The following is an 18,517-nucleotide window of genomic DNA, read 5'->3' as shown; positions in this document are numbered from 1 at the left end:
TGGTTTTCATAACAGGGAAGTGAGATTGTCAGAGGAGGAAGGAGAAGATGAGAGGATGAAAACAAGAAGTTGGAATGATGCCAGGAAAGGGTCATGAGCTCAGGTGGTCACCAGGAGCTTAAAAAAGGCAAGGAGATGGATTTCCGCCTAGATCCTGCAGAAGTAACCAGCTCTGCCATCACCTTAATTAAAGCCCAGTGAAACCGTGTTGGATGTCCGGTCTATAGAACTATACGATAATAAATTACTGTTGTTCAAGCTACTAAGTCTGTGGTAATTTTCTATGGTGGTAACAGGAAACTAATATAGAGCTGGAGGACACAGAACGTCAAACTTCCTAATTTCACAGGTCAGGAAGCATACTTAAGTCCACAGAGAGGAAGGCACTTGCCCCAGTCACTCAGCTAATGAAACCAGTATAGTACTTAGCAACTGGCTTCAGAATCCTCTAGAATGGGTTTAAATTCCAGGTCCACCACTTAATACATGTTTGACCTTAACAAGTTATTCAGTCTTACTCCACTTCTGATTGTCACAAATTGTACCTTTCTCATAGGGTCTGAGTGAGAATTGAATGTAATAACGTATATGAAGGACTTAGTTTCATGCCTTCTACATGATAAATGCTCAATAGATGGTAATGATTTTTTATAGTTTATATCTTTGTTTTATTTGCTAATATCTCAAGACCAGGCAGAACACACACCTTCAGTTATCAAGACTAACGTCATTTCCAGTGCATCAAAGTTGCCTCTCCTAACTGGCATCTAATTTAAATTTCTCTATTGCTACAAACGTTTTTTTTTTTTCCCAAACAGCAAGCTAGATCTCACTTTGAGAGTAGACACTGATCTATAAGCCACATTACTATTGCTTTGGTCCCACCAACTTGAGTGAATGGCTGACTGTGTGCATAGCCAAAGGCATCATTCCAATTTGTTTTTTCTATGTTTTACCTTCATATTACCCCCACAGCCCACAAAGGCACCCGTTTCATCATGATAGGGTTCTCTCAAGCTCTCTGGATGTAAGAGTCAATACAAGCTTTTCCAGCATAGGGAGAAAATAACAACAAAAAAGCCAACATCAGTAACAACAAAAGGTTTTTAATATTGGCTTTCTGCATTCATTCCACAATCCTTCAGAGTATATAAGGAAAAGAAACAAAATCTAGCTTTCACATGCTATCAGCAAGGAAATAAGAATCCTGTCATTTTGCAGGAAGATATTAATATTCAGATACTCACCTTTCTTCTCTTTCACATTGGACACTAGGATTCATGTTGTGCTTTGCTATAATCCTACAGCTTCCATTCACTAAATGATATGACTTCAGCTTTCATAGTCTTTGTGAGGACAGAGGAAGAATATTGGAGGCGTGTGGCTCCAGAGGATCTCAGGTGTACCAGCTAAATACTCATCAGAATGGGCCACACTGCCTAATCTTTCTCCCGTCTTACAATCTTTGTTAGGAGAAATGATTCTTGTCCTGCTCTTTCTGTTCTCATTAGCGCTCTTTTTTAAAAAAAAAAAAAAAAAAAAATTAAGGCAGAAGAGCTGACTACTTTATCTAAGTGATGACCTGTAACAGCATAGTGTGTGGCTTTGACTTTTTTGATGGATTCTATTAATATAATGCAACTGGCTTATTATTTCTAGGTTTTTATCCCCACAACTCCTTTTTAACAGTATCCCTGAGCATCTTAAAAGAGAAAAAGAGGCATTGTGTTCAATGAGCTCTGTATTTTAAAAAAAAAATCAAAGAAGTCCAGAGATGAGAAAGAAGTTATCAAAGGGGAAGTGATCACCCACAGAGATGTCTGCAAGGTAGTAGGGCCAGAATGCAGGTATACTAAAGCAAAGGAAATAGGGCCACTGACAAGATGGGAAACAGGCATTAGGGGATAGATGCTAGAATGTACTCAAGCCTGAAAGCTCCTCTACAGTTGAGAGTATCTGAATGACATTCCTTTTTTCCCAAACAGAGAAGGATTGGGGGTTCAGATTTCCCAGATGACAAAACAGTCCTCTGCATCAAAGTATTTACCTGACAGGTTCTCTGTTCTCATTTTACCACCCCATGCACAGATTCCAGAAATGCTTCACTGATTCGTGTTCCTGTGATCTTTTTCTGCTCAACAAACCACCCTAAATTTTAGTGCTCAGAACAATGACCACATGTATGCTTGCAGTCTGTTCAGGGCTGGTGGGGAAAGTGGCACTCCAGTCCCCTCATGTCACCTGGGGCAGCTTGATGCTCACATGTCTGACAGTTGATGCTGGCTGTCAGGTGGGACCTCAGCTGGGGTTGTGGCCAGAACATATGGCCACATGTGGCCTCTCAGTGTGGCATCTTGACTTCCTCACAGCACGGTAGTTGTGTTCACGGTACAAACATCCAAAGAGAACCAGGCAGAAGCCATTTCATATTTCAAGAGAGGAAGCATAGATCTCACCTCTTGATGAAGGAAAGCTTATTTTACATCATGTTGCAAGAAGAGCATGTGAGATGTGCCATCTTTACAAAATATACCCCCAATTGGGTTACAATTTGTATTCTGGAAACTAGTAAATCTAGGTACAGACATACTTCATATTAAATCCTTTGTTATACAGCAATTCTTTAAGGTTTTATATCTAAGACACCAACTTTGTTAAATTTACATTTGCAAGTCTTGACATCTGGCCGGATGGGCCAACGCAGAGATAACTAAAACAAATTTAGGCTCAGAAATTTGCATTCATTTGGAATGTAGGAAAAAATGGTTAGAAGTGATTTTCCACAATGCATAAAAGGAGGTTAAGTACTTGGTGAGGCTGTAACAATACTTTTAGGACACTCTATTATCATTTCCTAAATTGGTGCCTTGGTAAATGTGAAGGTCAGAGTCATTAAATTGTACACTGCTGGTCTGGAAAAAAATTCCTAAGCATACAGCAAATTTTGTACTAATGTAACAGAGAAGTACAATCTCAAGCTTGAGACAAATAAATAAATAAATAAAAATCCTCCTAAAGCATGCAAAAAAAGACTAAACTCTTCACAATGAACTAGAAAGAGAACTGAATTCTAGATCTAGATCTATTTCTATCACTTGTTAGTTTAAAGTCTTGGACAAATATTTTTTCCTCTCTAGGATTGATATCTTCATCTAAAAATCAGGAAACTGAATGAGTAAAACATGTCAAGTTTTTTTTTTTTTTCCACTCTAACAGTTGCTCACTCAAAGTGACATGGGATCCACTGCTTGAATTGAACACAGCTTCTTTGCTCTACAAAACCTCTGAGCCCCACCATCAATGACTGTTGCAACGCCCCAGAAGTAGAAGTCTCCTGGATGTCCATATGGAAAATAAAAGATGTCCTCAGAGAAAGAAGATTATGTTGACCACAGAGTCTGATTACAATGATGACAAAAAGAGAGAAAAAGTTGGCCTTGCCTGTGAGCTCCCACGGAACCTCAGACCTAAGATGGGTCCGCAAGAATGATGCAGTAAGCCCCTCCTCTCAGCCACTTAAAGAATAATAAATAGTCAAGGAAGCAGATTGTGGATTTAGGTTGCCCTAGGTTCCGAGTACAGAGTCATCAGTACCTAGCTGTATGGCTTTGGACATCAATGTTCCTGATATTTTTCTGTGAATCAGTTTCTTTATCTGTTAAAAAAAAAAAAAAAAGAGCGGGAGGGCCTTTAAACCATTGCAATGTTCTGAAGATTAAATAAGCCAGCACATACAAACCACTTAGCACAGTTTCTGGCACACAGTAATTATTTGATAAACCTGAGCCCTGTGTCTGCTGTTAAGCTCAGCAATTCTGGCTCATCGGTGGACAAGATCATCCTCACAAAATGGGTATATAATCATTATCTGCAAGAATTGGGACAGATTCACCAAGGAAATTCTCAAAACAACTATTTTTTGTCACTAGTCTAAGAATGGTCACACGTAGCCATAAACTAGAACACAAGGCCCGGAAACTGACCTCAGTATATGTAAATTACTGTTTGATAAATACTGAAATTTATAATTGTTTGTTTCTCGGAAAATCTGTTATATACATGTTAGGAGATTCTGTAAGAACAGGAAGACACCACAAAAATAATATAATTTGTAGTTGAACTATATTCTGGTTTTATACACTTTTTTTGTCTCTATCTGAACTAGGAAACTATTGATCTCCAGAGTTAATGTGGTTCCTCTTCTCCAGATACTCGGTAAGGCCTGAAAGATTGATACAATGTTGTGGGTTTAAATGAGTTGTTCTTTACAGTAAGAGAAGTAAAAAGAGTTGTTTTTGGTTTTCTAACCATAATATACCTATCTAAAGCAGGAAACTAACTTGATATAATAATATTAAAACTAGTCTGCAAATTGTATTAAAATCCCCCCATTGTCCCATTAGTTTTCTTTTTCTGGTCTAAGATCAGTCAATATTCCCACATTACATTTGACAGCGTTATCTGCTTATTCTCTTTCAATCTGAAACAGTTCCCTCATCCGTTTTTCTCATGGCCTGGACACGGTTGAAGAGTACTAAGTAGCCAATGACTTTGTAAAATGTCTTTGAACTTGAATTTGTCTAATGTTTTCTTATAATTAGATATAAGATATAATTTTTAGCAGTAAGACCTGAGAAGTGACGCTGTAACCTTCCCAGTGTATCATATCAAGAGGTACCTGATGTCTCTAAGGCTCATTATGAGACCACACAAGTATCTTGTTTCTCATCACATTTTACCCTAATATTTTTAGCATCTGTCAATGATTCTTGCCTGAAACATTTATTACAGAGGTCTTTGCAAAATGGTGACGCTGCATTTCCATCTTCGTGCCATTCCATCATGCTGCCCATTCTCCTGTGTTTGTTTATTCAATCCAGCTACTTATTTATATCAATATGGACTCATGGATATTTAAGAATTACAATCCCCTGTGGTACCAGAATTAAAACTGATAATGGGATATATTAGGATATATCAGAATAACAGACTCTCTTCCAAGTTGGTTTCTGTGCCCTTTCAACATGACCCCCCTCAGTTTTTGAGAACTTCCTTACTTTATGGCATAGCCTGTCTCAAGTTTACCTTGGGCTTTCGCTACTTTGGCCTTGGACCCAACCATTTCTTTAGGGATCTCTGGTATTTTTAATTGAAGAATGGTATTTATAAACAAGATATGGGCACAAGATGTGCTCGTTTCTACTGGGGTGCCACTGCTGCCAGGCCCTCTCAGGAAACAGAGGTAGGTAATACAGGCATATACACGTAGACGTGCATGTCTGTAGCCATTTGCATATACATTAAAAGCCATGAGTTCACACTGGTATCTTTTATTCTAATCCAACACAGCGGGGTTCATTCTAGCTTCCTTTTATCCCTTACTAGTAATTTTTATCGCTGACAATGAAAAACCTGGCTCTTATTACCCAAAATACATTTAATTATTTTCTGAGTCCTATTATGTATCTAAATTAGCTTCAGAACTATGAAAAATCCCACAAATTTATTAGCTGCTGTACAATATCTGGGGTATAGTTTTTTTTGTCTTCCACCTTATATTATATAGTCAAATATTATTTTTCAAAATTACTTGCATTCATTTTTTTCTTCCTCACCCTCTTCACTGTGGTTGTATTATTTATTTGTAATACAGTTAAAATTATTTGTCACTGTCTATATTGCATTTTGTGTTACATATTAAGGTTTATTTAAAGTATTTATTTAGTTTTTGGTATGGGAAGCATTAAGATGTAATAAGAGTCAAGTCTGTAAAAAAAGTTACTTTCAGAGAAATGGTGTTCCCCTCGCATTCCTTCTACCTTATTTACCCATTTTTTTTCACCTCTCTCTACCCATCTCTTTTAGGCAACACTAATTTGTAACAGAGTTTTGCGCTTCCAAAAATAAGTTTGTAACCTGAGATGTGGTTGGTGTGGCAAGTCACAACCACTGCTTCCATGAACTTGGGTACCTACAGCAAATGCTCCTTCCCCCTTCTCTTCTTCCCTCTCAGACTCACTGACATTCACCAAGGAAGAGTTTGGCTTTGTGCAAAAGCCTCTCTATTTCAAAAAAAGGAGATCAAAACATAACCCCCCAAAATATCGTCATTCATTCATTCATCCACTCATTCACTCACTTATTCATGCATTGATTCAAATTGAAGTCACATCACCAAGCAGGTTTTGACCCATATTCGAGAGTAAACAGCAATGCAACTCCATAACTTACGAAACACAGAATGCCAATGCTTAGGATTCCCCAAATGATGGATTTTTGGACACTCACCATTGAAATTAACATTGCGGATATACTTCAACAACTTCTTGCCTCCGGCTTGCTCCATCTCTGGGCAGACACCTCGGTAGTCAGCGCAAAGATCCTTGTTCATGTGATGAAGGGCGTGAGCCATAGCGTAGACAGCGTCGATCACAAACTGAACTTTACCCTCCTGCTCATAGTTGGAATCTTTTCCAATTCTCTCCTGTCCTGCACATTAAAACAAGAAACATACAAAAATTGGTGTTGAGTAGAATGTCTAAATTTGCATTTATTTTCAGTCATGCTTAAAGAAAACAGTGCTTTGAAGACTATACCATGGCAAGCCACATCTAGCTAACATGATAGGCTGTCTTCACAGTTTTTGGCATTTTACTCTGGAGCACGGTACACTAATCTTTCTGATGTATTAGATCAACTTAAGAAGCAGGACTCTAAAGAATCACAATGATAGATTTTGCAATAAGCCAACCCACTATTCAAAAGATAATCCCACAGAATCAAAGGATCTTTGGGATTAGAAGCTGGGTCGCCACATCCAAATCTCCAAAGCTTGCTTACTCTAGAAAGGCCAAAAGGAAAATGATAAAAAAGTAAATAAATAAAACCTAAATTCTACACCTGACATTGTTATTTTCTGCATGTCTACTCTACCTTCTACGTCGCCTATCTAAATTGCTGGTATTACTGGAGATTCAGATGCTTAGCTGGAAACCTTGGTGTCATTTTTCATTCTTTTTCTCACTCCTCACTCTCACATGCATAAGTCTAAATAATAGCAAAGTTCTATCAGTTGTACATGTGAAACACTGAATATTTTCAAACACTCTACCCACGGCCTATTTATGCCTTCCTCATCTCCACCGGGGTGCAGCGCTCAGTGACTCCCTCCGTCCATTCATTCTTCCATGTTCATCTTTGCAAATACAGAGCCCATCACCCCACCCCCACGCTCGGAACCTTCAATGGCTCTCCACTGCCTACACAACAAAATCCAGTGCGTGCTCGTCCTTTTGCCCCTATCTGTCTAATAAAGATAACAAATGACGCTAATGAAGTGTCCACACTGAGTTGGAAGCTTTGGATACAGAATTTTTATGTCATCTTCACTTCGTGAGTTAAATATTTTCTATCCTCATCAGACTGATGGAAATGCTGAGCCTTACGGAGATTAAATTGCATTCCCAAGATCATTTACAGGCAGAGCAATGATGACAGCTCAGGCTTGGCAGACCCTAAACCCACATTCTTCTGATTACATTGGGCCTGTCCACCCTTCCCCATGTTTTTTCTGTTTTTCTTCTATTGTTTTTGTTACCCTATCTTTGCTCCTGCTGTTTACTTTGCCGGGGTTGTCCTTCCCCTTTGCTTTCACCCATCACAACTTTATTCTCATTTGATGGGACAACCCAAAAGGTTTCCTACACTGAGTCCCTCAGGCACGATTAAACATTTCCTAAAACATTTCAAACCTCCATGACAGCATCCTCAACAGCACTGTATTTTAATGATCTACCAGGAGGTGTCCCAGACAATTTTCTTTTCTTTTTCTTTTTTTTTTTTTTTACCCTTAGATCCCCAGCACTGAACACAGCATTTAGTATCTAGTAGATATTAAACAACATTTGTTGTATTAAATTATGCATTCACTAAGTACACGATGCCAGCAGCTCTCTCTAGACCTCTTGTCCCTCTATGAAGAATATTATCCACAGATTGCAATTCACTTTGACAGCAATATCTTCCAAATTGTTTTATATGGCACATTTGTGTAGTGAAGAAACAACAGGAATTCTACAATTCCAACCTTTTCTGCAAAATACGCAAAGGGTTCCAGAGAGCCACAGTGTTACAAAGTTTTAGGTTTCATTATTGAGGGAGTTTTTCAGAGCATTCAACATTATAACATAAAATATAATCTCCAAGAGGGAAATTCAGAATTTCCCAAATCTACCTGAATTTTTATTTTCCCTCCTCAGAGCACACATTAATGTGTCATATGCCAGAGACTTCTGTGTTTTATATGTATCTCATTTAAATACCAATCAATCTTATGCTCACTGTTTGTCTCCGTGTCTAGGGTTTTTCAGTGTGTGTAGAGTAGAATCTTTTATTTAATTCAATCCTTTGTACTGAAAAATTTTTTAAAGAAAATTTCATCATGAATCCATATTGCTACTTTCCATTCAAATTCAGGACTTCGGGGTATTTACTTAACTTTGACTCTCTTAATATCTCTACCTCTTTTCCCACATGAGGAAAATGCTGGTTCTTAATGATGTGTTGTAATTATTCATTTTATCACATAATATACAGAAAACATTCTTAAAATAACAATAATGTCTAACAAATAGTCTAAAAAGCATAGAACAGCCTTGTGCACTGTGTATGTGTGTTTTTCAATTTTTGCCAGGGTATTTTGGGGATATATTTTGAGAAATGGGAATGCTTTGTTAAAGGGCAAATTCATGTATACTGGCAAATTCCCCTCTAAAGGAGTTGCACCGTTTTGCTGTTCCACCAGCAATGGATGAGAATGTTTGTTTCCCTACAACTGCACCAAGAGAGTATGCTGTCAACCTTGAATTTGCATCAATCAGATAGATGAGAAATGATATTCTGGTATGGTGTATTTTTGTTCACATTTTTCTTATTATGGGGGAAATTGAACTTCTTTGCATATGAAAAGATGCAATTTATTTTTCTTTTTCTGTAAACGGTTCATAATCTAGCCAATTTTTATAAAAAGCTATTGATCATTTCCTTTTCCATTTTAAAAGTTCTTTATTAATTAGATATGTTAATTCTTTAAGAACAAGTTGCAAATATTTTCCCCAGTTTGTTGTTATTCTTTTACTATCTTTAGGTATTTTTTCCAAATAAAACTTTATTCATTTATTTTTTATAACAAAATTTATCGATCTCTTCTTTATTACTTCTGGATTTTAAATCATGGTTAGAAAAATGTTTTTCTACTTTTGGGATATAGAAGATTCCATCCATGTTTTCTTCTAGTATTTGTGTAATCTTATTTTCTAAAGTTAAATATTTGATCTACTTGGAGTATATTTTGGTGTACAGTATGAGAAATGAACCAAAATTTTATCTTTTTTCATATAGTGATCCAATTGTCATATTATAATACGTAACAGTTCATCCTTTCTCACTGGCTTGGGGTGCTGCCTTTTACTATATAGTAAATATTCACATGTAATTGGGTCCACTTCAGGATTTTAAACTTCTGTGATTGATTCTATTCATGCATCAACACCAGTTTCAAGTATCAAGGCTTTGTAGCATATTTTAGTAACTGGGAGAGTTAGCCCCTCTCCTGACATAATTATTGATCTTTTTTAGATTTTCTTGGTTAATTTTATTTTCTTAAATGAACTTACCTTATTAACCATTATATAGCTCCAGAAAAAGCTAAACGAAGAACTCGATGGGCTCTTTGTTGGGTTTCTGTTGCATTTAAAAGTAAACTTACCTAGAACAGAAACGTTGATGAGGTTGGGTCTTCCTGTCTGTGTCTTTTCATTTGCTCAAGTCTACATTTGCTTCCTCTAACAGTGTTTAAGGTTTTCTCATACAGGTTGTGAGTGTTTTTTGTAAAGTTAGCCAAGTTATTTCATTTATTTTTGCTATTATTAATATAAACATGGTGCTCTTTTTCATGTTTCTTCTCACTGGTTTTTGGTCGTGTATATAAAAGCTATTCTTTGTCATGTTGTGGCTGCTTTATTATTTTCCAACTTTCTATTATGAAACATTTTGAACATAAAGCAAGGTTAAAAGAATTTTACAGTGAACCCAACAACTAGATTCTAACATTGTCATTTTACTATATTTATTTTATAAGGCTGTTCATTTTTAATACTAATTTTATAACCTGCTTCTTTATAAATGTCCTTACTTTTTATAGTACTTAGAAAAGGCAATCTTGGAGGCATTATGACTATTATAAAATATACACTATGAAATACATTCAGACTAATAATTCAGGAGAGCAATTTTGAGACTGCATTAATAGAGACAATCAGCCTGGAAAGAATGCCTCGAAAAATAGTTGTGCTATTTTATTTTATTTATTTATTTTTTAGACAGAGTTTGGCTCTCTTGCCCGGACTAGAGTGCAGTGGTATGATTATAGCTCACTGCAGCCTCCAACTTCTGGGCTCAAACAATCCTTCTGACTCAATCTCCCAAGTTGCTGAGACTACAGGCGTGTGCCACCACATCTGGCTAATTTTTAAATTTTTTGCAAAAATGGGGGTCACGCTATGTTGCTCAGGCTGGTCTCAAACTCCTGGCTTCAAGTGATCCTCCCACCTTAATCTCCTAAAATGCTAAGATTATAGGTGTGAGCTACCATGCCTAGTCTATTGCATTGTTTTAAATAAGAAAATATTATATGATTTGTGAAACACTGTAGGCTTTTATCCCTCTCTTGGAGAGTCACCGCTATGTTAACATATTAAAGGCTCTGAGAAGACTTATGGGTTAAATTTGTCTTTGGTGCTAATAGGACTTGAAAATATAGCCTTACATCAAGAGAATTAGGAGTGGCAAGTTCATTACAAAAAAAAAAAAACTTGAATTTTATTTTCCCTAGTGTGGCAGACACAATTATTTGCCATCTTCAGAGTATCTGGATATTTATCTACCACCCTCACTCCTTTACCCCCAGCTGAAATCTGATTATGTTTAGATATTGGCAGTCACCAATGGGAGTGAGGATTTCTGGACCTTTCATGAGCCTCACTGAGTCAATCCTGACTGGTGTGAGCCAATCCAATTTCCTCTGCAAGCACTGATTTAGGAACAGGTATGGGATACAATTCTAGCCAATGAGATGTAAGGAAAGAATTTGCTGGGCAACGTCTGAGAAATTGTATTTGCTCTTACAAAGAGATTGGTCGATTGTATCAAAAGTCCCTCCACTCCCCCCACACACACCCTCAAATAACTCTAGTCATTTTGTAGTCCCCAAGGAAATCACACAGCATAAGGATGGCAATAGAACAAACATGTGGTGGGGACATGAAAATGCAACTCGAGCTGAGAGTTACCCAAGCCTGAAATCACCCTATGTTTGTTTTTTCCATGTGACATATTAAATGGCTTAGTCACTTACTAAAGCTTGATATTCAATATTTCCCTGGTTTATTTAACCGGAAAATATACTTCTTAATCATGTACCCTTTACAGCATTCTAAGGGACTAGCATTAAACACACACACACATTCTCTCTCGCTCAAACTGAAATGCAGTGTTAAGAAATATTTTCAACAACATAGCTTAGCTTGCAATAGATTTTTAAAAAAACATTTTCAATTAATTCCCAGTTACCAGCTCATTCTTTCAATATTTTTGATTTAATGAGATGTTATTATATTCTTAACATGGATGAAGTTCATGCTTTTTACTGTGTTTCCCAAGAAAGAGTCTGACGTGTAGATAAAACGAGGAGAACTCTGAAGTGGTGTCTTTTATTTCTCTGGCATGCAAAGAAGCTTCCCTTTTCAAGTCTCCTGATTTTCTGCTCCACTGTTACTTTTACCCCAAGAGTCCAATATTTACCTTTGAAAGGCACATTCTTTTAACCTTCTGTGGAATAAATTGTTAGTTGCACTACACAAGAATCATCCACAAACCCTTTCTCTAGCAGAATTTCTGACATTCATGCTGCCGGGGAGGTCTTTTCTTTGGAATACCTGTTTAACTTGCCCTACTGTTTTCTTGGACTATAAACCTTACTTAAAATGTATAAGCAAATTATTAGGACAAAAAAAAAAGACCTGGAAAATGAAAGAAATTATGGATTTGATATCATTCATATAAACAATCCTGTTTCAATGGGGAAACCAAAAAAAAAAAAAGAGCTGGGCAGTGTTTGCTTCGGCAGCACATATACTAAAAAGAGCTGGGTGGGGGTAAGGAAAAACACACCCACACCAATGGTGTTTGCTAACACAGACCGAAACGCACAGATACCAGAAAGGTCCAGAGGATTTGAGCAATTGGCCCGATGCTCATCCTATGTTTTTAAGGGAGTGAATAACTAAAATTTTTATTTTGCTTTCAAATATTAATTTTAATCATTTAACTTTAGTGATTTGCTTTGGAAAGTCCTCTCTGAAGCTGTGCATGCTTGTGCAGATGGCGCTTTTAAACCTTGCAGCACACAAATTTATTTTATTGAATTCAAAGCCTCAAACTTAAATTTCTCGAGGTTGAAGTCCTGAGTAGTACTGTGTATAATTAACTTCAATATTAATGTTTGGATTTACTGTAAATGATAAATACTTTAATAAACAGGAAATCAATACTCTATAGAAGCTTTGAAAACAGAGTCACGATGTATTTTGCTTTTGACAAAACTGCTATATTCTGGCTAAAGAGGATGCAGAAGCAGCAGGGTGGACATCCTGGAGTGTTAGGAAATGTTTCAGGATTCTAAAAATGCTATGGTGACCCAGTAAGCCTTATTAATAAGTTGCTACAGTCCCTTCTATAATTTAAAGATAAGTAAACAAATAACCCTGTTGACTGGGTATTTTTCCCTTCACAGGTATGCATTTCTCTTTATAAGATGAATATTAATAGAAAATAAGATTCCGTGTTTACAGAAGTTTATTTCGATGCTGTGTTTTATAGTGACCACATTTAGAGGCTCCCAGAATAAAAACCCATGGCCTTGCAAGAATTATCCGTGGAAGGGGAATCGGAAGGTCTGGATTGAGCCAAAAAGTCTGCAATATTGCTATGCCTCTATTTGTAGGTGAAGATAAGTGAGAATTGAATGGGATGAGCGACTCCTGAGAAGAATGACGGGGTTCACAGTGGGGCCTGGCACCAGTGACAGCATGTGTTTATTGCAGACTTTCTGTGCGCCCCATAGAAGTACTTTTCATGGTTTGACATTTAACCCTCACAGCACCTCTTGGGTTAGGCACTATTATTTTCTCCATTTGCCATCCATTTCCTGCCTCTCTGTTTCCTGCCTCATTGCACATTACAAACAATGAGCCAAATGGTTCCTTCCCTATCCACACAAGGAAAAGCGATGAACGTGGGGTTTTTTCCCTTTAATTTATTTCATTTTCAACATTGGTTTAGAGCCACAAGTAATGTCAAAGTTCATGCTAGGCGTGATTTTTATTTACATTCTCTTTTGCCCACTGGATGTTTCTGTAGAGTTTCCTGCAAGGAGGAAATAGATGGTTTTGACAACCACCCTTATATTCTTCCCTGACCTTTCCTTGGGTAGAAAAGTTCATGCCCAGAACAATTAACAAAAGGCTGACAGAGGAACCAAGAGAACAAAGCAAAGAGTCCAGATGACTTACCAACTGATTCTCCAGCGTAGATGACCAAAATCTGATTGCAATTGGGCCATCAACATCCTAATGTTCTGCAGTGGAAGCACTGAGTACTCGGTTATATATTCACAAAGAATTCCAGCAAGGGAGAAAAACTATCTAGCTCAAAACCCTCTTTGCTAAGCATTTTCCATCCAGGATGCTTCATGGAGGGCTATTTCTTTCTCTTAAAACTATGTTTTGTTCTGTAAATCCACTTTTCAATTTCCATGTAAGTGCAAGGAAAAATACATGCAGTGAATAAACATGTTTGAGCAGAGGGAAGGTTGGTGGGAAGGTAGGTTCAGATGCAATGTACACAGGGCATGGGACTGAAAGGCAGGAATGTTTCAGCCCCAATGTTTGCACATCCCACCACATGGACGGTGTGCTGAGAGATTCAGCCAAGGACTTCTCTAGGGCCAAGAGCAATTGGGCCTGGGTAATGCCAAAGGCTTCAGCAAAGGTCAGAATACCGTTCACTACTGAAATTTACATAAGAAAACTTAATATACTTTGTTACCAAACAAACAAACAGACAGACAAAAAAAGATATGGTTTCTTAAAGAAGCACATAGATTCAGTTTCACTTCCTTATATGGATTTCCTCTCCTCTGCTTTCTTAGGCCAAATTTCTACTTACACAGTTTGATTGCTCCTTTTATACAAACCCTAGAATCATCTGCAAAGTATTCTTTCTAGAACTGACTTGAAAACTAGAGAAATATTGTGATAGATGTCTGTCCTCTTAGCCTATTCCTAAACTGGAGCTCCTTCGATAAGCAGTTTATGTCCCTCTGAAACTGTTTATCCCAAAAGTTGAGTTCGGTTTGAACTTTCAGAAAATCCATGAATCTACTTATTTAAAAATTCATTAAGACACCAAATGAAATAATGGATGCATGCACTCACCATCAACTGCTAAAACCATGAGATGACAGAACAATGGAAACTTTATAGTGAATAGACAGATTGGGGTGCAAACACTGGAACCACAGCTTATCTTTTTCCTCCTCATTCTCCTCCTCCTCCTCTGTTCTACAACATTAGCAAGTTGTGTTTTTTTTAATTTGGAAATTAGCATCATATACGTATGTGTATATGTGCACGTAAAACTAAAAACGTCACAAAAACATACATTTTTGGAATAGAAAAAAAAAGTTACCTTCTATTCTTTGCTTCCAGGATACCCGTCCCCCCAAATATAATCATTCTCACTTCTGATTTTAACAACACACAAAATTAAAAAAACAGATTTTGTGTGTTTTGTGCTGTGATGCAATAATAGATGTGTAGCACCACCTGGTAAGCATTCCCACACACAAATAAACAAACCAACTCAGAAAGGAAGCAAGGAAGGAAGGAAGAAGGAGGGGAGAGAGGGAGGGAGGAGCAAAGGGGGAAAGGAAAGGAGGCAGACCTGAAACTGACCAAGCTTCTTGATCTATAGACTAATTTGCGACAGGGAACATGTAAAGCAAAATCCAAATGTGAGAAATGTTACAGGAATTTCCATAAAATGTCTTCTTCAACAAATAAATGGCAAAGAGTAAAAAAGAAATGAAGGGAAACATTTTTAGATTATAAAAAAGTGATTTAAGAAACTTATCAAGCTAATGCGATCTATGAAATGTATTTATATTCTGATGTGAACAAACCAAGTGTATAAAGATGTCTATGAGACAAGTGAGAGGCTGGCTATTCGATGATAATAATGAACTACTGTTTTTTATGGGTGTGTATTTACTGTACATTTTTAAGAGCAATTATCTCCTTGAGTCCATACTGAAGTATTTAAAAATAAAGTAATATGTAAAGGTTTACTTTAAATTGGCCAGTAGTGAGGGAAAAATATGTGAAAATAAATTGGCCATATATTGACAGATGTTGAGGTTCGGTGATGGGTACTTGGTGATTCCTTATACTCTTCTCTCTGCTTTTGTGTTTGAAAGATTGCATGATGCTTTCGAAAATAAAAATCAAAGAAGGAGAAGAGAAGAAAAAGAAAGGGAAGGAGGAAGAGGCAGAATAAAAAGAATAGTAGGAAGAGGACTAAAATGAGGGAAAAGAACAAAAAGAAGATTAGGGTGAAGAAAGGGGGCACAGGCAGGGGAGGTGGTAAAGGAGATGATGTTAGTTGCATTTTAGGGAGACCCACTATGTGCCAGACATGCTACCAGAGACGAGGGATCGCAGACATAAACATGGCACCTTCTCACGGTATCAGCTTGCACAACTCTACTCCAGTGTTTCTGCTGAGACACGAGATTTCCATCTCCCCAGTCAGGTCGTATGGATGCCCTTGAATTAATCTGCTGCCCAGGCATTTTATTAAGGGGCACACACATTGCAGATGCTATGGATGATGGAGAAGGTCATCTAAATCCCGTAGTCTAAAGTGTCTTCCTGGAGGCAGAGTCGCTATGTTGTGGGAATGGGATGATGCCTCTCACTGGTCCCATGCCCCTTTACCCCCTGAGATACATAGAGAAGGCATAAGGAAATTCACCCCATTGCAGAAATTGAAAGAACTTCTCAGAATCATGAGTTTGGTGAAAGCTTATTAAAAAAATGGAGCCATGGTTTAGCTCCATTTGAATTCTGTATCCAGTTCTGGTAACTGTAACTGTAAATAAAAAGCAAAAACACGCATACATGTACACTGAACACCCCAGAGGCAGGTCTGGGTCTTACATGTTGCTGTCCAGAACTTAAAACAGGGCCTGGAATACAGTGGACCCCCAGTAAATGTGTGCTTAATAAAGGATAAAAGAATGAATATCTTGAAAAAAGAAATAAAATAATGAGCAAGTAACATCTGTAAAAGGATGGAAAAGAAAAATGACCATCCATCACCCTGCATAGCCAAATAGTTTAATTCGGGGTACCAGATGATTTCAGACAAAGATGGAAAGAAAATAGCAGCACACCAAGCCCTGATATTTGAAATCTTTTTCATGAATTGACTTCTTACAAGGCTAAAGACTCTACTTATCTCTGCTTTCCCTTTGTTAAATTAATTCATTCAAGTAATGATGAGAAAAATACCCTGTTTTTTTTTTTTTGAAGTCAAGATTAAAAAAGAATGAAATAATGTCTTTTGCAGCAACATGGATGGAACTGGAGGCTTAAATGAGATAACACAAAAACAGACAAGTACCACATGTTCTCACTTATAAGTGGGAACTAAATACTGTGTCCGCATAGACATAGAGTGGAATAATAGACATTGGAGACTTGAAAAGGTGAGAAGGTGGGAAAGTGGGAGGAGATGAGAGATGAAATATTACTTAATGGGTGTAATGTGCACTATTTGGGTGATGGTTGCACTATAAGCCCAGACTTCACAGGTGCACACTATAAGCATGTAACAAAACTGCACTTGTTCCACTAAAATCTATAAAAATTTAAAAAATAAAATAAAACCTATCACTTCTTCCCCATTTGACTTACTTAAAATTCAGAACTTTAACATAGTCTATGAGGCTCAGCATGATCCGAATTCCTTGAATCACATCTTAGAACTCACTTTCCTTTTCATTATATTCCACATTCACTGATCTTTTTCTGTTTTTTATAACTTCCAAGAATTTTTCAATTCGTTGTCTCTTCTATTTGAAAAACTCTCCTTCTGACTAACTGCTATTCTCAAGTTTTAGCTTAAACATTATTTCATTACGGAGGCCTCTACTGACCCTCAATGTTTGGTCTCTCTGCACAGTTTCCCTACTTGTTTTCAGCCCAGAATCAGGTTATTCAAAGACACAAAGAATTAAATAATGACATCATGATTGTTGAAAAAGAAAGAAAGAATAAGAGAGAGAAAGGGAGGGAGGGAGGGAAAGGGAAGAAAAAGAATAGGAAAGAGAAAGAAAAGGAAGAGAGGAAGACAGGCAGGCATGAATCAGCTAATAGGAAGAACATAAGGCCAGGCAAGACATAATTTTAGAAAGAAACAAATGATATAGAGAATAAACATTATGAGTTTAGAGATGAAGATGACTATAAATTGACACAGTCAATTAATTCAGGGTCTAAGCCTGGAGGCAATAACTCTAGTTAAGACTGTTAGAAAATTAAGGCATGTGGTGAGGATGTCTTGGACTGCAGGGATAGCAGTGAGGATTATCGGTTCCCCACAGGGTCTAGCACAATAAATATTTGATTTGTGAGAGTTCTTAAAAATAGAAGACTAAGTAGGACTTGGTAACAGAGTGAATATGGGACAGAAGTGGATAAAGAAAGGAAGGGAGAGAAGAAGGGTGCAGACATTTTTTAAAACCTACAAAGAGAAGGCATCAGATTTGGGACTTTAAAATTGGTCTCATTTTTTATACAATAATTCTGTAAAATAGATTACATTATCTCAATTTTTAAATTAGGAAATAAAAACTTAAGGTAGAAGAGAAAAGCTTTGCAGTTAGAGAGTTAGTCTCAAATCTTGGCTCTGCCTCTTACTAGCTGCATGGCTAGATACATTCTTGAAGGAAATAAAAATTATTGATTGGTATGAAAAGGAAATAATAGTTGTAATGAATATCCTTGTACTTGGTGTCTTTTGTGTCCAATGAAGCCATGAAATAAAGCAATAAAGCAAATAACACATAAAAATGTTGGAATAATAATAATAAGGTGTGAGGCCAGACTACAGAGTCCAAAGTCAACAGAGAAACTTGAAATTTGGGGTGTTTCTACAAGCAAGGAAGCCACAGAGAAGGGGTGCCCCATCTCTGTCCAAATACCTAACTGACTGCACAGTTCACACGCACAGGGGAGATCCACAGAAGACAAGGATAAAAAAGCCAAAGTTGGAAATGATGAGTAGGGTAGATATAAAAGTAGCTACATACTGCAGAAAAGGTAAGTTTGCAGTTTGA

The 18,517-nt window shown here is 37.2% G+C and overlaps 1 protein-coding gene across 1 annotated transcript in view; it reads right to left on the bottom strand.

Moving 5' to 3' along the window:
- The window catches only part of GRM7 (glutamate receptor, metabotropic 7), a 1,039,395-nt gene that overhangs the window by 260,480 nt on the left and 760,398 nt on the right, over positions 1–18,517 (bottom strand). Inside the window, exon 6 of the mRNA XM_012659244.1 lies at positions 6,289–6,489. Within this exon, the coding sequence (XP_012514698.1) occupies positions 6,289–6,489 (201 nt within the window). The remainder of the gene's footprint in view (positions 1–6,288; positions 6,490–18,517) is intronic.

Source organism: Propithecus coquereli, unplaced genomic scaffold (genome assembly GCF_000956105.1).
Source record: "Propithecus coquereli isolate 6110/MARCELLA unplaced genomic scaffold, Pcoq_1.0 Scaffold60, whole genome shotgun sequence".
Lineage (NCBI taxonomy): Eukaryota > Metazoa > Chordata > Mammalia > Primates > Indriidae > Propithecus > Propithecus coquereli.
This window is presented reverse-complemented; position numbering and strand designations above follow the sequence as displayed.